Consider the following 18,954-nt stretch of genomic DNA (forward strand, 5'->3'; position numbering starts at 1 on the left):
CCACACCCTCTCATCCATTACCTTTTGAATTAGGGTTCAGTGTGCAACCAGGATCAGGGCTCAGTCTATGACAAGGATCATGGCTCAGTATGTCACCAGGATCAGGGCTCAGTCAGTGACTAGTTTTGGGGCTCAGGTGGCCTCCTGCTTGAAGGTACCAGGCTGGGTGATGAGGGGCCTTCCTGGGAGCAGCCCTCTCTCCAGAGTTTTCTGCCCTTGGAGGCCCCAAAGCTGCCCAACCCCAGGGTCTTGCAGCAGCTGGCAGTGAACCTGGCCACGTGGCAGCCCCACTGCACCTGTGGGATGAGACACTTTGGCAAAGGCCATGTTTGCAGGGAAAACACCTGCAACCACAAGCAAACCTGCCCCTCCCTGGGTCCCTTTGCAGTGGGACCTGCACACCAGCGAGCCTCATAAAAGAGCTTTCATGCCTTCCCAGGGCTGAGAAGGGCTTGGCTGGGGCTGAGAGTCCACCTGTCCTGGGAACTGCCTGAGGTAGGTAGAAATGGGGACAGGGCTGGCACCCCTCTAGGGATGAGTCTCAACTTATCGATCTGTACAATGGGGATACTACTTCCAGCCACGTTCTGCTAAGGGTCCATCCCTAGTCTTGCTATAGGACTTCAGGCAAGTGTGGCCTCGCTGGGCCTCAGCCCATTTGAGTGGTGGCTCCTCATTCCTGCCTGGCTCCTTCTTGCTGAGTCAGACACAGATCTGTCTACGTGGCTGGGCTGGGTTGGGAGGGGCCGGGGGGTCCTGGGAGAGGCCTGCTTTGAGGACATTCCTCACCTGGCAGGATGAGATGAGAACAGCCGCCAGCCTGGGTCCTCCCCTGGCTGGGTTTGGACATCTGGACACCAGGCTGGGCTGGACTCCTGGCATTGGAGGACACGGCCCTGGGCTTCGGGGTAGTAGCCTGGGCTCTGTCCTTGGGATGGGAAGCTGCCCTCAGTCTCCCCACCCAGGAGTGTCTCCATCTTCCTCTGGTATGGCTTGGGTCCTACACCAGCTCTCCTTTGCTATGTGGCCTCAGGCAAGGCGTTGTCTTCTCTAGGCCTTGGGGCTGTTTGCAGACTAGCTCCCTTGTAGTTCCTGGCAGAGCAGGCGGGGAAGGCAACATCCTCCCAATTCAGAGACACAAAACCCTTGGGTGGGGGCTCAGGCCTGGCTGGGATCACCACTCAGGCTTGCCACCTCCAGGCTGCGGTGGGGTTTAAGCAGCCCAGTGGGTGGGGTGCTGTTCTAGATAATCTCCCTGATGCTTGTCCCTACCCTGGCCCACAGGTTCTGGTGGGCCGTGGCCAGAACCGCCATGACTAGGTCATGTGGGCTGGGCCTGCTGCTGGTGCTTGTGCTGCCTGTGGTCAGCACCTCCAGGCCGGGCGCTGTGGTCAGACTCAACAAGGCAGTGCTGAGCTACGGTAAGAGACATGCTGCTGGGCTGTCCTGTGTGGGCCTGTGCACAAGTGTGTGTCCGTGAGTCCATGTCCGTAAGTGTGTGTACAACCTTGAGTGTGTGGGTATATCTGTGAACTCAAAAGCCCCATGAGGACCTGGACTTTATCTCATCTGCTGCTATGCCCCAACAGTGCCTGGCACAATGCTGCTCAGTAAATATTAAATGAATGCGTGAGTGGGAGTATATGTGTGTCCACTGTACACATGTGCATACATGGCTGTGCTCACAGGCCCCAGTGGTATGGGCCTGGGTTGGTTTGAGTGGCTACTTTTGCTCATGCATGTCTGCTATGAGTTTGAAAATTCATGGAGATGTGTCCACGCATGCGCTTGAGTGTTGGGAGGGTCCCTAACCATGGGTGCGTGAGCAAGTACCATGGGGTGTGCCCGGATGTGTGTATATAGGCATGGCTGCACACTCTGGGCATATGGGGTAGGGGTGGTCTGCATGCACATGCATGCTGGGAGAGGCATGTCTAGTGCAGTGCAGTACTGGGGGGAGCGTCCTGGAGTTAGAGCCTGTTGGGCTCACAGCGAGAAGAACCGGCCCCTCTCTGGGCTCCTCTGGGCAAAGCCTCTGGCCCATCATTCTGCTGCGTCCTTCCAAGTTCTGCCCCATTCCATGGGGAGAGCATGATGAGGAAACCTAGGCCCAGAGGACACATCTACTCTCCCAGCTGCCCATGGGGAGGCTTTCAGTGTCCCACCTAAGCTGAGTCAGGTGAGAAATTAGAAGCTATTTCCCTCACTGCCAGACCAAACCCAGATCACAGTGTGAGGGGCTGAGGTCAACCAGCAGAAGGGACTTCCAGGCCATGAAACAGTGAGGTAGTGACTCAGGGAAGCAGCAGGGTGCCCCTGGTGCACACACAGCCTTCCAGGGCCTTGTATCCGGGTGGCTGGACAGGCAATAAAAAGGATCAAGTGATCCATGGTAGTGGGACTGGCACACAGAGCCCCCTATGGATGCCCGCAGGCAGGGATGTGAGACCTGCTGCCCTCTGCGGGCCACCCTCCATCTGCCTGTGCTGTGTGAGCCTCTCTTGTCCCCAGAGAGCCCTCCCCGGCACACCTGCCTGTGTTTGCTCTGCGTGAAAACCAGTGGTGGGCCCACGTGGCACATAGCTCTTTCCAAGGCCGGGCTGAGTGACTTCTTAGTGTCCTTCCAGTCCCATCCTACAAGCCCCCGAGTTCCAGCCCTGTGTCAGAGGGGCACTGTGGGGAGCCCCAGAGGCATGGGTGTGAGTCTCAGCTCAGCCACAGGTGGTCAGGCTGGAGAGGCACTGCTGCCTTTACCCTCCAGGTCTAGGGCAACTGAGGCCCAGAGAGGCCCAGGGACTTCCCGGTTCCCACAGCGATTCTGAGTGACATTTGGGCCTCCTGGCTGCTCATCTGATGCTCCCTTCCAGCAGCAGTATCTCTCCTTTTCATCCCACTCATGTTTCATTGTTTAATTAGCACGTCCCTCATCCTGGCTGCACACATATGTGAGGAAGTCCAGGGGCTTGGGAGCCAGGTGCCTCGGCCCAGGTCCAACTTCCCCTTGTGGCTGTCCTGGCCTGTCGGTACCCTGGGCCTATGTACACCGGAGAACCACAGGGAAAAGCAAAGCCCTCAGAACAGTGCCTGGCATGATGGAAACGCTGTACACGTGACAGTGTTATTACCAGAATAAACCGCCGGAGTGAGAGCTAACATTGTGAACTGAGGCTTTACAAGGAACTGATATGTCAGGTGCCATATAATCACTGCACATTTATAGGTGGGAAAGCCGAGCCACAGAGCAGCCACAGAGACAGTAAGCAGCAGAGCCGGGATTTGCCCCGAGAATCTGAGAGGCTCCAGAGTCCTCAGCCTCCAGACCCCCCCTGCATTGGGAAATCTGCTTGGGGATTTGGGGAGGGCTCCCGAGGTGCTGCCGTCTTATCAGTCTTGCAACAGGGCAAAGGATGTTACTGTTTTTGAGGAGTGGGGTAGACAAGTAGGATTTGGGAGGGCAGAAACAAGAGAGGAGGGGCACGCCTTCCAGCCTGGTGTGGGTAGAGCACCCAAGGTGGACTCCTCGGGAGCCAGCTGGCCCCACCCATGTGCCCGCGGAGAAGCCCAGCCTCTGGTCTCTGAGTCCTCTCCACCCAAGATGCGGGTAGATGGTGGGTCGTGTGGTTTTGCTCAGTGGCTCCCAAGGCAGCCTGAGCTCACTCTGCTCTGGGCCCACAGTGTCTGAAATCGGGAGAGCCCCTCTCCAGCAGTCCCTGAGGGTCACTGTCCCATATTTCCTGGACGGGAATGGAGAGGTGATTCAGCCCAGCAGGTGAGTGCTCCCATCACCAGGTGGTGTTCCCGCCTGCCGGGGGTGTGTCAATCCACCAGGTGAGTGCTCCCACCCCTGGGAGAAATGCTCTAGCCCACTGGATGAGCACCCTTGTCTGCAGGTGATGCTCCCCCTCATTAGATGCTCCCACCCATTTGTGGTCACAAAAGGATTTAGGAGATGGGACCGACATGGAGACACATGCGGGCCTTTCTGAATTAGTAGATTTCTAGCCCTCAGAGCCAAGACTGTGGCTCCTGGGTCCCTAGGGCTGGCAGGATCCTCAGCTACTTCCTGCAAAAGTTATACACTGCATTTAGTGTACAAGTCTGAGCCTCATTTACCCCCACTTCCCCCATAATGCATGCAGACTCAAAGGCAGAGGTGGGGGGGGCATATCAAATCTCCAGGGGCTGGGCCAATTGTCCCCACCCAAGTAAGAACACAGACTTACTATTGCCAGGTCTCTGGATTCCCAAGAGAGTCATATATACTTAAAGTCTATAAAGATTTGAATGATGGCAAGTAATTTTAAAACATTTAAAAAGTGTAAAACACTGGGGAGGTAAAAATGCAGCTGGCCTGGAGGCCCCCAGTTTGAGGTCCCTAGGGGAGGGCTGGAATACTGCTCATGGCGAGGCTGGTGATGGTGCAGAACTGGGAACGACGTCAATATCCAGCCGACCAGGATTCCCAAGTGATTTGTAGACGGCCCCAGAACAGACGTCACATGGTCACTTGAAAGCAGCACCACGGGCCCTGTTTGTAGATGTGCAGAGGCTCCAGGATGGCCGTCGAGTAAAAAGAATCAGGTTCTAGGTCAGCCTGTGTCCTAAGGAGAGTCACGGAAAGACGTCACCCACGGGCTGGCAATGAGAGCGTTTGAGGGTAGAGTTTGGATGTGACTTAAAATGTATATCCTTTGTAGTGTCTGTAGTCCCCCTGCCCACTCCCTCAGCTACTGTGTGGGAGGAAATGGCTTTCATTTGGGATAAAATAAAAAATCATAGATTAGCTTGAGAGTGCTTAACAATCAGAAGGGGCGGCTTTGAAGGGAGCGAATTCCCATTGCTGGAGGGCTGCAGGCCATAGCTGCTGACTAGAATGCTATAGAGGGGATTCCTGCCTTCTGTACATTCCGGAGTCTAGAAAGACTCCCCAGCTTACCAGGTTTCTGGACCTCCAAGACCTGAGCATTCGTCTCACTCAGTCCCCATCCAGTGCTGGGGTCCCTACCAGACTGTTGTCCAGCCATGGCTTGCAGGCCCCTGGGATGGAGGACCCCCTGCCTCTTCCTCATCCCATGGTTCCAATCATCAGAAAGTCCTTCTTTATAACATCAACAGTGTGGATCTGGCTCAGAGCACCCACCTCAGAGCTGATTCCCTGGTTCACTGGGGGCTACCCTGTCACCTTCACTCCTACCCTGCAGGATCCAGATTCTGAGTGTCTCTGTGCCCCACCTCCGCCTGAAACTCATTGCCGGTTTGGGGGTACGCTTGGCGGCAGAGGCCAATTTTACTTTCCAGGTCTTTCGGTGAGTGACTCTCCTTGTCGACTGGGACGAGGATTTCAAGGGGCAGAATGAGGGGCAGGAGTTCAGCGATTCCCAGGACCTGCCCTCAGGCCTTCTGATTCCCTGTCCAGTGTTCTCTTTCCCACCTTCCAGTGGGGGAGCGACAGTGAGAGAATTTCCAAGAACCTGGACCCTGCTCAGCAGCTTGGGCAACTGGGCAGAGTCACTTCATTTCTCCAACTCTCAGTTTCCACCTCTGTAAAATGGGACGAAACTTTGCAGTATGGCTGTGAGGGTTGTAGTGAATGGACCACTTGCTGTAAATAAAACTACATCCTCCCTTTTACAGTGCAAGGCACATAGTAGGTGCTCAATAAACATAGCTATTAGAATTATTTCTGTGCATCAGTCATTTTATATGCATGTAATTTTCAGACTACCAGCTGGGAGTTCAGAAGGGTCTCTTATTTCAGCTCGTCTGAGCCGACACTACAATTTTCTGAGTGCTCACTGTGAGCCAGGCCCCCAGTAGGGGCTTTTCACACGACCACCCCAGAGAAGACTCAGCAAAGTCCTGTGAGATAGGTACCAGCAAACTTACATCCATTTTACAGAAGAGGAAACTGAGGTTCAGCCTGGGGAATGACTGGCCCGGGTCTCCCAGTGAGAGGGTACAGGAAGCCAGAGTTCACACACCCATCTGGGGTAATATCTGTGATCCCAAATGGAATTTGGGGGGTTCTGGGCCTCTCCCAAGGGGGACCATCTCATGCTGAGAGGGTCCTGCCTGTGTCAAGTGGAGGGCAGGCTCAGTCTGGGGGTTTTGCAGGGTCTCGCATCAGTCAAGGTGGGCTCTGCTGGATGTGTTGCGGGGGCTCAGGCCTCATGTCCCTGCAGGGCCCCAGAGCCCCTGGAGCTGATGCTGCCTGTGGTGCTGCTGGCTGACGCCCGTGTGGCCCAGGGCTCCATTGGGACGCCTGTCGTCAGCATCTCTGCCTGCTTGTCACTCTTTGGCGATGCCATACTGTTTGATGGCAGTAACAGGTGGGTTCCTGGAGGTGCTGGGCCACAGGAATCCCAGACACCAAGGCTGTGGTACTGTTTCTTGAGTTTCCTACTGAAGCCTTTATCCAGTCACCACAATGGGCCTGAGAGACCCCCAGAATCTTACCTGCTTTATGGCTGAGGACACTGAGGCTCAGAGAGGAGGAGGGACTTGTCCAAGGTCACACATTGAGTGTGCAGCCAGAGCCCACGTCCCCTTCACCACCCCACCCACAACACATGACAATGCACACTAGCCATGAACATACTCAGGGAGGGAATCTGGGCTGGTAGTACTATTAGGGACCTCAGGGGGCCCTCTGCTCTGCAGAGATGGGCAGACTGAGACCCAGTGGGCTGAGACCTGCCAAGCTCTCACTGTGAGCCAGGTGCCACTTGTACTACATCTAAAGCTAAGAGCAGCTCCCACCTCCAGAGCACCTGCTCTGTGCTGGGTACTTTCTAGGCCATTTATGAGTATTGTCTCACCCAGAAGATTGTTTAAGTATTTCCCCCATTTTACAGGAGAGCAAATGGAGGAACAGAGCAGTGAAATGATGTGCTTAAGGTCGCACAGCTGGCAAACACTGAAGCCGGGTCAAACCCCACAGCCTGACCTCACTGCATGTGAACCCCCTGCATTAAGTCTGCACCTGCCCACATATGGGCGGGGGCTTGCCGTGAGCTGGCTGAGCATTTCAGACTGAGCGTGTGGCCAGGGAAAGTTGGGCATAAATCCATTCATGTTTCTTACCATGATCACCATGTGTAATTGGCTCCTCCGGGTCCTCACGGCAGGGGCTGCTCGTGGAAACAGAAGCTCAGAGGTTGATGGCATTAAAAAGGCACATGCCATCTTCTTATCTATCCAGGAGGCAATTCAGTGAGTCTGGATAAGCATTTCAGCTGTGGTGTGGATAAACATTTTAGCAATAGTTTCCTATTGATCCCTGTCGAAAAACATCAAATTAGCTCCGTCTTTCACTTCTCAGAGGGGAAACTGAGGTCCAGAGCCAGGAAGAGACTGACTAGGTGTGTCACAGAGAAGTGGAGCCCCAGCAGGGAGCACCCCACCTCACTGGGCCCCCAGTGGCTGTGAAGCCAGCTGGCTGGTGACGTGCTCATGCCTCTCTGTCTCCTCAAAGCCTGGCCTCATTGTCACATCTCGGCCACTTCCAAACCTAGAGACCAATGACCTCTTCTTTGAGGTTCAGTGTCCTCACCTGTGGGGACAACGGTGCTGGCACTGTGTGTGGCACATGACAGAGTGTGGAATGGGAGTCCCTGGTGCAAGGGCTGAGGGCAAAGACTTCTCTCCCAGACTTGTGGCTTTGCTGAGAGAGGCCCAGATGCATTGACCTGGAGCTCAGGAGCCCTGCCTGTATCTCTCCCTTAGCACAGCCCCGGCGCTGCTGGTCCCAGTGCAGAAGCACATCAAAGCTGTCCTACGTGACAAGGTAAAGAGCCCCCTGCCCAGCCCCTCCGGAAGGGGCGTGTTACCTCCCTCAGAAGGCGGGCCCACCAAGTGGGGGCCGCAGGCATGGGGAGGTTACGTTGCTATTGCTCTTTTTAGTAGCAGGCCCTTCAGGGGCTCCTCCAATTTTCCCATGAGGGCAGGAAAGAGGGCAGGGCAGTGATGGGGAGGTGGGCTGGGGGGCGGTAGGGCAGGGAGGCTCAGCCTCTTGGGCCAGCCCCAAGCCCATGCTGGAGGGTGGGCTGGGACCAGGACCAGTGCGTTCAGGGACACGTGGCTATGGGAAGGACACAGGCCTGAGCCCTGGGGCCAGGCGGGACCTATGCTTGAATTCTGGTTCCCCTCATTCCCAGCCACAAACCTTGGATAAGTCGCCTAACCTCCCTCAGCCCCTGATGCCGCATCTGTCGTGCAGAGACTAAATGTAAATGCTCTCAAGGGCTGCGTGTGGGCTGAGGCATTAGCAGCTGGGAAGAGTTTAGGACAGTTTTGGCGGAGTGAGTGCTGCTATTACTGCGGCTTTTTTTGGCTCCTGTTAGCTTCCTGTGGCCGACTTAGTGGGGGCAGTGCCCCAGGGCCTGGGTTCCACTGCACAGGGCAGCCGGCTCTCCGGGTCTCCATCTCTGCCCCTTCCCACCCCATCCCCACCCCCACACTGGAGGTGGGCTTCAGCCACTCCTATCCTGCAGGTGAGAAAGCTGAGGCTCAAAAGCTGAAGGCAGCACAGCTGGCGGCCCTCTCCTGGCCTTGCCTGGTGCAGCCTCATTAGCTCTCGCCTGGCCCAGGCTGTGCCCACCCCCAGCCTTGAAGACCCCCTCTGGCCCACCTCCTATTGCACTAAGCCCAGTTTAATACGCTTCTCTGGTTGCCCACTGTGCCCAGGAGAACTCCCTCTCCCTGGACTGGCTTGCTGCCCCCCGCCTGCCTCTGCCCTGCAGCTGGCCCTCTGGGCCTCCATGCAGCCGGCTCCCTCTGCTGTGTCCCACAGCCCCTCTTCTTTCCTTTATGCCCACCAACCCCAGCTTCCCCTCTGAATCCTCAGTGCCTGGATGAGGTGCCTGAGGATGCCCACAGGGTGGCGGAGAAAGGAAGGGATTTCAGGCCTTGGTTTGAGGGTTGGGGGAAGCTTACAGACGGAGACCCTAGATGCCCAGCCCCAAGTGCTGCCCTAATCCAGCGCCCCCTGTCTTGCAACCCTGTCCTTGTCTGGCTGCAGGTGTGCCTGAGCATCTCCAACCTGGTGCAGGACCTCAATGTGCACCTGGGCACTTTGATTGGTAAGATCGGGGAGTTCAGGGGGAGGGGCTGGGGCCTCTGAGACCCTCTGGGGCCACTAAGAACCTTCAAAGACCTACCTCCTCTGGATCAGGGTTGACCAAACAATTATTGATGGAATCTGGGAATCTCCAAATTCCAGAACCAAGTCTTTGAATTTTTAGTGTGTGTGTGTGTGTGTGTGTGTGTGTGTGTGAGAGAGAGAGAGAGAGAGAGAGAGAGAGAGAGAGAGAGAGAGAGAGAGAGAGAGAGAGAGATTGAGAAAGAAGGGGTAGCACATTCAGGTTACATCTCCTCCTCTGCCTGGAGATTCAGGACCCCGTCCCCTGGTTTTGCCCCCACATCTCTCACATTCTGTGCTGGCCTCTCCCCTACCACTTTTATGTTCCAGTTCCTTATGTTCCATATCCTCCTGGACACCTCCTCCTGGAGGTCCCACAGGCTTTTCCAAGTCAGCATGCCCTCGACAGAACTCAAGTTCTCCTGCTCCCCAGTACCCTGATCCAGTCTCCTCTTTAGGGGCCATCCATCCATCCAGAGTCAAGCCTTCCTCTCCTCCCCATCTTCCTTCAGGCTTGTTCTACCGCTGGCTTTTCCTGGGGTCTTCCTTACCCAGGGAGTACTAGGAGTATACTAGGAGAAGGCCACTGTCTTAGGCTAAGCAACAGCAGCAGACACTGAGATGAGGATTTTAGTGTGAGTGGCTCAAATGGGCGGTGGTCCTGGGGGCACAGTTTGGGGAGCGGAGCAGAGACAAAGAAGGAAGGTGTGTTATGAGCAGGTAATGCTGTGGGCCCCTGGGGCTCACTCCCATTGGGGAGCCCCTGGAGACTGAGTTGAACATGCCTAGCACCTTGCCTGAGGGGCAGGAGTGTGGGTATATACCCACCAGCTCCCATCCGTCATTGGTCACCTCTCCACTCCCCCCTACATCTTCCTCTGCCACTGCAGACGGGATCCGCATGCTCAAAGCCACTACTCACAGTCCACTTAGACCTGTGGCCACTGGGGGGTCCTAAGCAAGACTTGATCAGAAGTTCATCTTACAATACGCGACTAAAGGCTATGAAAGTAGGGCAGCTTGTTTTTAGCGGTATTTATCAGTGTTTAAGAACTACTCTGGCAGTTACCCACCAGCCCCAGACTGATCACAGAATGCATCCTCTGCTGACTTGGGACTAATATGTTCTCCGGGAGCCCTGGGAGAATCCAGGGCTTCCTCTGTTTTTTTCACAAGACTGTTTAGAAGCTGCTCCTGTTTGAAGCATCCTTTCGCCTATCTGATGGCTTTGCCTGGGATTCTAATGTTTCTCCCACATCTCCCACTGGCTGTGAAGTCCAGAGCTGTTAACTGTTGGTAGCCTCATGTGGCAACTGACTGGCTTTGCCTTTGAGTCAGGGGTCTCTGTGTAACTCTTACACAGCACAGGACAGGTGTGCAGGGGCTGTGGGGACAGAATGCAGGCTGGCATGCTGGCGTTAAGCCAGGAGGGATGTCAGGCAGGGTCCATGTTTATCTGTGGTGGGTTCTTCAGTGAGTATTTCCGTACCAAGATAGCTTTGACTTTCTTGTGCAAACTTTTAACAACAGTCCTATGAGATGGCATCATTATCCCCAATATATAGATGGGAAATCAGAGGCTCCAAGTCTACAATCCTCAGCATGGTGCTAGCGCCGCCCAGGAGCCAGCTCACCCTGGTTTGCTCCCCCTCATCAGTCCACCACTGCACTGCTCACACTTCATGGCCCAGCTCAAAACACCTCATCTGGGGAACATTCCTTATTTCCCGACACCCTACATTACCTTAACAGGAGACACTGATAGAATGAGGAAACTGGACTCAGATTCAAAGGACATGAGGTTAAATTCTGACCCTGTTGCTCACTTGCTGTGTGACCTTAGGGAAGTCACTCCACCTCTCTGAGACTAACCATCCCAATCCAAAGAGTGGGGCATCAATATTCCTACTTCTTCCAGGTGTTGCTACAAGACAGCACAGGTTAAGTGCCTGGCATACAATAGGCTCAGTAAACCTAGGTCCCTCCCCTCTTCCTCAGAGGGGTTATCTCCATCAAGATGCCTTTTAATTGGGTTCATAGTAAAGACTAGCTCTTGCCCTTGTCTTTGAGGAATTTTTAAAAAATCTAGTAAAGGGAATCTAAATGTCCAGACATAGGGAACTATTTACATGAGTCATGTACACTTACAGCATAGAGTGACAGGAGCCATTAAAAAGCATAGTGAAGGGGCATTTAATCACCTAGCAACATGCTCGACAAAATACAGTATAGTAAAGGCTAATACTTCCTGGACACTATTAGCTTCATTTTACAGAAGAAACTGAGGCAGTCTGCGTGAAGAGCCTGAGCTCATAACTAAGCTATAATGCTACACTATCAAGAAAAAAGAGAAGGACACAAGGCTATATTTAGTTTCACTCCAGTTTTACTGAGGGAGGGAGAGGGAGAGAAAGAGGGAAATTTATTCTGCGTAAGAAAATAGTGAAAGAGAAATAAATTCGAGATTCTAGGCTATACTTTTTCCATCTTTTCAAAAATGTATGTCTACAATGAATTTCTGTAATTATTTTAAAATGCTTACTGTCTTTATTTATTTTAAAAATATACAGTAACTCACTGTTTTCAGTGTCCAGTACTGTGCATTTTCCTAAATGCATATGATCATGTAGCCACCACCACGCTTGAGATACAGGACACCCCACTAGCCCCTAAAACCCCTTTTAGCTGCTCCCCTCCTCCTACCCCAATCTTTGACAGCCGCTGATCTGTACAAATAGAATCATATTGTATTGCTTTTACACTCAGAAGAAATTTCTAAAATATTAGAGAAAATAAAATTAAATCCAGAAGAGGCGATAGAAAATCAGACAGAAATCTGATGGACATACACACGTACACACACACCTAGGTCATCCAGAACCACTGGGGAAGGAGCTATTGCTAAGTGCTGGGCTTTCCTGACGGCGGCTTGGGCCTTCCCCTGCCATGCTGTTGTCACCTAACTGTGTGTCCGGGGATGTGGTTCCCACAGGCGACTCGCCCTGTGCACCCTTCTGCATCAGAATATTCTGAGCCTTTGGAGAGCTTTCCTCATAGGAATTTATTTCTCTCTCAGCTGCCCCTCCCTGAATGGCCCCCTGAGGGCCTCTGGGGGAGCCAGCAGGGTGACACTCTTGCCCTGAATGGCCCCTGGGGTGTGTGCCCTCTGAGTTCCTGTGGGAGGCATGTTAGCTGGAAAGAGCATGGCTTTGGAGTCAGACGGATCAGGTATACAATCCTGAGTACAACTGAATGCACCAAATTGCACGTGTGTGTATAAAATGGGCTCCTAACCTTATAGGATCGTGGTGGCCATTGAGTGAGACACTATACTTTCAATGTCTGGACTTTGATAAATGTGAGCTCTGTTCTTTCTCTGTGGCTCCTTTTTGCTTTTTTCAGGGGATATTGGTGCCTAGAGGGACCCTTCTTCTTCCTTTTAACTTGGGGTTTTGAGTTTTCCACAAAATGGGAAAGCAGAAACTAAAACTGTTAGAATTGTGTCTAAACTAAGAGTCAAGGGATTGTAAGTGACCGATTCTTGGCTGTGTGTACTTTGCAACTTAAGTTCACCTTTCTTGCCTCTTGTTTCTTGGCCTGGGGCTGCTGAGCCAACGTAGTTGGATAATTGGGTTTTCTGGGTAGATGAAGCATGGGGGATAATGCTAATTATGCCGTCTTTTCCTGGTCATCCTGGTTTTGTTTAGGCCTCAACCCTGTGGGTCCAGAGTCCCAGATTCGCTACTCCATGATCAATGCCCCCAACATCACTAATGATTACATTTCCTTGGATATCAATGTAAGTGCATCCTTGGCAGCCAGAGCTGGGGGCTGGCTGCCTTTGGAGTCCCTGGTGGCCCAGTAGATTCCTGAGGGAGCAGGGGAGTTGAGGGGAGAGGAGCTGGAACGGCAGTCCTGGTGGGACCACGGCACATGGGCAAAGTGTGCAGCTGGAGGCTGTGAAGTGTGAGGGTGGCATCTTGGGGTGGGTGGCGTCTCGGAGCCTAGGTCCCGCGGTGGAGCCCTCCCTGAGTCGCCGCGGCCTTTCTCCTTCTCCCCACCGCCAACCCCGTAGGCTGTTCTCTTCCTGCTGGGCAAGCCCATCGTCCTGCCCGGGGATGCCGCCCCCTTCAGGCTGCCAGAGCATGTGGGCCGCGATGGTGCCATGGCAACCGTGGGCCTCTCCCTGGACCTGTTCGACTCTGCCTTCCTGCTGCTGCAGAAGGCTGGTTCCCTCAACCTGGACATCACCGGGCAGCTGGTGAGGGCCGGACCTGCTGCCCAGGGCGTGGGGAGGGGTCTTCCTCTCTCTGGGGAGACGCCGCCGAGTTCCTGTCATCGGTGGGTGGGGTAGCTGGAGCTTTCGGCCACAGGGTGGCTGTCGGAAGGGTTCCATGGGGCTGTGGGGAGGCAAGGGGTGGTCTGTCTTGGGAAGCAGCCGCCCTAAACCTGCCATGGTGTGGGGGCTGATTTCAGAAGTCGGATGACAATCCTCTGAACACCTCGGTGCTGGGCCAGCACATCCCTGAGGTTGGTGACATTTCTGCTCATTCCAGGGACTAAGGCCTGGGATTGGGGTGGCAGGCTCTCTGGGATGTGGGGTCCCTCAGCAGAGTATGTGTCCCAAGTGGGGTTCACCATCTGCCCTTCCGTCTGCGCCTCGGCCCTCCATCTGCCTGGACATCACACTGTCTTCTCCTTCCTATTCCTCCCCTCCTTGAGCTCCCATGGCCCCTGCGCTCCCCACTCCACGCACAGATCACACAGGCCGTGCCTGTTTTCCTGCCTCCGATCCTCCTCAGGCTGAGTGTCCCCAAGGGCAGGCGCCTGGGCCCACCTCTGTGGCCCAGTCCTGTATAAACAGCGGCTTGACCAGCGTCTGAGGAGGGATGCGCGAGAGCCGCCCGCCTTTGCCCCCAGTGCCCTCCTCCTGTCCCCTTTCCGCTCCTGAAGGTGGCCCGCCAGTTCCCCGAGCCCATGCCTGTGGTGCTCAAGGTGCGGCTCAGCACCACACCCGTGGCCACGCTCCATGCCGACACGGCCACGCTGCGGCTGCAGCCCTTTGTGGAGGTCCTGGCTGTGGCCTCCAACTCAGCGTTCCAGTCCCTCTTCTCCCTTGATTTGGTGAGTGAGGTGGGCCAGGCGGGGCTGGGTGAGAGGGCGGGTGGCTCTCAAACCTCACTTCAGGTCACATTCTCCTTGCTGGCTCTGCTCTCTCACACTAGTCTTCTCACTGTTCCTTCGGTATGCTATGACTTTCTTGCCTCGGGTCCTTTGCATGTGCTGTACCCTAAGACATTCTTCTCCAGGCTTTTGGCATGGCTGGCTTCTTCTCATCTCTTAGGTCTCAACTTAAATGTTGTAACCTTCTTCATGGCAGCCTTCCTAGACCACCAGGAGAAAGATGGTCCCCGTTAGCCATCTCCGCACCACCACTCGGCCTTCAGGGCACCTGCCACTCTCTGAAAGAATCCTGTCAGCTTACTTTGATCATTGCTCATCTCCTCCCCTGGCCTGTGGGGCTTTCCCAGGGGTAGAGATCTGGTCTATCTTGTCACACTGACTTTGTTCTCAGTGCTCTGTGTAGGGCCTGCCACATGCAGGTGCTCCACAAATGCCTGAATGAGTTGGGAGGATGGGTGAGAGGCTGGGGTAACTGGTGGCCAAGTGAAGACTCCCACGTAGCTCTGTGACCTTTGACCCTGCTCTCCCTACATGCCCAGGCAGTGAATCTGACCCTCAAGTTCTCTGTGTCCAAGGTGAAGCTTCAGGGGAACACAACTGTGCTCGGGTAAGCAAGGTCTCCTTGGCTCAGCAGCCTCGGTGTATTCCTTTGTGCAATGGGCGCACAAGCACCCATCAGTGTCAGAGGAGCCTGGGATGCAGCAGGTGTGGTACAGGGATGGGGGCACTAGGCTGCTTCTCTTTCAGGGATATCCAGCACACTGTGGCTGCTTCCAATGTGGGCTTCATTGATGTGAGTGTGGGGCTAGGGTCTCCAGAGACCCCATCACTGGGTGGGGCAGGCCTTGAGCCTGGGGAAAAGGGGTGTGTGCATGTGTGCTCGTGAACATCTGTCCATCAGTCAGCACCAACAGGACAACCAGCCACCTGGTGTCAGGTGATCTGCCTGTCACCAGTTGGTGACACAGTGAGTGTCGGTCAGTCAGTGCTGGTCTCTCAGCCTCCCCTCAGGTGAGCAGTTCCTGGGAGTCCAGTGCTCAGAAGGTTCACCCAGCCCTGGGGGTATCTGGGCTTTGCTTGAAGCCAGGACAGGGGCGACCTGCCCTCTTCCCTCCCCCTATGCCTCTGCTGCCCGTGTGCCTGTCTGCGTGCTCATGTGTGGTCCGCCGGTGCATCTCCTCTGGCCCCTTGCTGGGATGGGCCTGTGGCCTCTCATCATCCTGGTTCCGCACCTGCAGACAAATCAAATGCACATGCTCATGGGCTCTCTGTTCGAGAAGCCCCTTCTGGACCACCTCAACGGTGAGCCTTGCCTTCCACCCCAGTGTGGCCCCTCTGGCCCCTTCCTGCCCCACACCTGCTCCAACCTCCATCCCAGCCCCCTTCCCACCTAGGCTCAAGGGTGAAGAGGGTGGCCTCTGGGGTCCAGCTGCCTGTGTGTGTATCTTGGCTCAGCTGTTTGGCAGCTGTATGATCTTAGTTAAGTTCCTTTCTCTCCATAAGCCTCAGTTTCCCCTTCTCTAAAGTGGGTTTAATAATAATGGCTCCCACCCAGTGTCCGGATGCATGTGAGGACTCCAGGACAGGGCCATCTCCAGGTGGCACTCTGTTACTGCCTCCTGGCTGATCTCGGTTTCTCCTTTCCTTCCTGCAGCTCTCTTGGGCATAGGGGTTGCCCTCCCCAACATACTCAACCTTCACTACGTCTCCCCTGAAGTCTTTGTTTATGAGGTGAGGCCTTTGGGTGTGACCAGAGGGGCCTTTTCCACCCTCGGAGGGAAGCTGGGCTCAGCGAGGCAGGAGTTCCTCCCGCCCTTCTCCCTGAGAGTGCAAATGCTGGGGTCACAGGATCTCAGGTCCCTGCCAAGACCATGCCATGAATCTTTAGCTATAATGAAATGGAAACTTCAGGATGTCCAGAAACATTGGTGCAAGGGTCTCTGCCACCTTTTAGTCCTCATCAAAAATCACACAGGCCACACTCGGAGTTCGGGCCTTCGATTGTCCCGGGGTTCTGTGCCCTGGAAAAGGCACGGCCCCTTTGGGGTATCTGGGGGAGGGTGACAGAAGGCCTTCTCTAGCTTTGTACTCAAACCTGTGCAGTCTGGATGGGGGTCAGGCCTCCCGACACTTCTAAAATTGCCTTCCCTGATCAGAAATTGTGGGCCCAGAGTGAAATTCAATCACTACAGCCACGGTGAGATCTTACAACTTCTTTCTGTTTCACCTGAAATATAAAAGGATAATAGTCTAATTCACTCAACAAGACATGCATAGGGTAGAAAGCTTAGCCAAGGTCCCTTGAGCCCAACATCTGTGTGTGTTAGTCACACCCCCGGAGTGGGGCCAGCTGATGTCTTTCCAAGGAGAAGGCCCTTGTTGCTTAAGAACTATGGTCCCAAGGCACTCGGGTGATCCTTCCCCCTACAAAAGAACAATTGAAACACATTGGAGCTCAGCAAGTTCCCTAAGTTTCCCACAAACAGGCACAGTCAGTGGCTGACTCATCTTGCCACTCACAAATCCAGCCAACTGGGTCTGAAGTCAAAGGTCCCTAGAACAGCACTGTCTCATAGAACTTTCCATGAGGGTGGAAACCTGCACCATCCAACCCAGTAGCCACTAGCAGCCACTGGACACGTGTGGCTGTTGCGCACTTGAAATGTGGATAGTGCAATTAAAGGAGCTGAATTTTAAATTTCACTAAATTTAAATTAATTGAACTGTAGTTAGCCACATGTGGCTAATGGCTACCATACTGAACCGTGGATGAGCTACACATGGGCCAGGACTGCATTTGGCTTGCTCTCTGCTGGATCCCCAGCACCTAGCACAGGGCTCGGCTCATAATAGAGGCTTAATGAAGATTTGTTGAATGAATGAATGAAAGATCAGTAGGCCCCCAGGATGTTTCTGCAGTCCAGTGTAGAAAGTGGGGGATGCATGCAGAGTTCCTGGTGCTGCTGGGGAGACTTGAACTTGGAGAAGATGCTCAGTGGTCTGGACTCCCAGTCATAAAACAGGGTTGGTCCCTACTGTATACAGAGCGCTCATGTGAAGCTCCAGTCCCATGCTGCGTGCTCTGCCTGCTCACTGGCTGTATCCTCACAGCATAGCCTTGGGAGGTGGGTGCTGTTACCACTCCCAAGTGACAGCAGGAAACTGAGGCCCAGAAAGGTAACGGACTGCCCTCAGGACATACAGCAAGAGGGGCAGAGCATGAGCTCAGAGCCAGGCTGAGGGCATGGCTGGGGGTCAGACCGGTCCTTGTATGGCCTCTGATCTGGCTGGTGGTTCTCTTTGCACTTTAGGGCTACGTCGTGATATCCAGCAGACTCTTCTTCCAGCGCTGAGGTGGGACCACTGGGAGGGCTAAGAGTGGGCCCTCTTGCTGCTCTGGGACCTTTTTGCCTCAAGCCACTTGGGAAACTGAGGCAAAGCCACACTTGGTCATCACCAGCAAGTTGGACAGCCCAGCTGGGCTGCTTAATTCCATCCCTGCCCTTTCCTCTCCCCATTCCTATTCCCTCCTTTCTCCATCCCCCTCCTTGTGGTGAGCAGACGGCTCCTCCAGGCTGTACAGACCTGTCCCCTCTTGCATTAAACATTTCCTCTTGATCTGCAACTTGCAACCAAGCCCAGCAAACTCTTTGCCTACCTAAGGCCAGTTTCCTGCATGCAGACCCTGGGTCCTGTCTGTCACTGGAGCCACCAGAGCTGCCTGGGAGAAGAGAAAGATGGGACCACATCTCTGTTGATTCCATCACCTCCTTGCCCAGAGGAGCTCATATTTTGAAAGGGGACCCTAGAGAGCAGTGTGGATGCACTGGAAGTTATGGATGTCGTGGTGGCACTTTAGGCACTGGGTCCTCACCTGGTGACGTTTCCCCCCTACAGGGTCATGTCCCATCTTCTTTCTTGAACCTCATAAGAGCCCCATGAGTCAGGCAGGCACAGTGTGGAGTTGCACTTCACAGATGCGGGGACTAAGGCCCAGTGAGGAGAGGACTGAGCAGAGTCCCAGGGCTGGGCAGTGGCAGCTCCCTGGGGCTGCGACCTCCCAGAATCCAGACATAGATGCTGGCTCCCACTTCACTCACCAGCACCCTTACCTGGCATTTGTCCTTGGGTCAAAAGCCTCTGGTGATGAGGAATTCACTGCCTTCTCAGCCAGTTTCTCCATCTTTGCTTTACTGGGTTCACAAGCACGTGTTTTGTTCCTGAGCTGTGGCCTCACCAAACACGTCTAATTCCTTTACCCATCAAACCCAGCGGGTCACACAGGACAAGATGGCCTAGGGAAGACAGAGGGATGCAAACACTGGCAAGCCAAAGCCATGTGGTTTTTCTCCTCCTGATAAGCTAATCTCTTAGCAAGACATAGTATTCCTTCCTGCCTAGATATACTAGATTCACATTCTGTTTATGTTTCCCTGGAGTAGAATGTGCCCGAATTTCCACCATCAGTAAGCAAGTCCTTGGCACGGGGTGGTGCTAGCCTCTCTCCTATAAGGGTTCTAGGTTCATCCCTAAAGTCTCAGTGTGACAGGCCAAGGGGCCTGGAACCAACCCAGCTCTGGGGGAGGTAAGGACATAGGGATAGTGCTGAGGGGGTGGAAAGGGCCAGACTA

General features: G+C 54.3%; 2 protein-coding genes across 2 annotated transcripts in view; one reads left to right on the forward strand and one right to left on the reverse strand.

The window, feature by feature from the left end:
• Window positions 1-1,314, reverse strand: part of SUN5 (Sad1 and UNC84 domain containing 5) — a 17,792-nt gene extending 16,478 nt beyond the window's left edge. Inside the window, 1 exon segment of the mRNA XM_036900580.2 lies at window positions 1,273-1,314. Coding sequence (XP_036756475.2) covers window positions 1,273-1,314 — 42 coding nt within the window.
• BPIFB2 (BPI fold containing family B member 2) lies at window positions 390-17,941 on the forward strand. Its single transcript, XM_036900958.2, has 16 exons — window positions 390-495; window positions 1,285-1,421; window positions 3,676-3,769; window positions 5,202-5,306; window positions 6,183-6,329; window positions 7,726-7,786; window positions 9,020-9,080; window positions 12,847-12,938; window positions 13,215-13,400; window positions 13,616-13,669; window positions 14,093-14,263; window positions 14,863-14,930; window positions 15,071-15,116; window positions 15,562-15,625; window positions 15,978-16,054; window positions 17,635-17,941. The coding sequence occupies exons 2-16, from the start codon at window positions 1,313-1,315 to the stop codon at window positions 17,674-17,676; spliced, it is 1,377 nt and encodes a 458-aa protein (XP_036756853.1). The 5' UTR covers window positions 390-495; window positions 1,285-1,312; the 3' UTR covers window positions 17,677-17,941.
• Window positions 17,942-18,954: the final 1,013 nt, after the last annotated feature.

This window comes from Manis pentadactyla, chromosome 5, assembly GCF_030020395.1.
Source record: "Manis pentadactyla isolate mManPen7 chromosome 5, mManPen7.hap1, whole genome shotgun sequence".
NCBI classification, from domain to species: Eukaryota; Metazoa; Chordata; class Mammalia; order Pholidota; family Manidae; genus Manis; species Manis pentadactyla.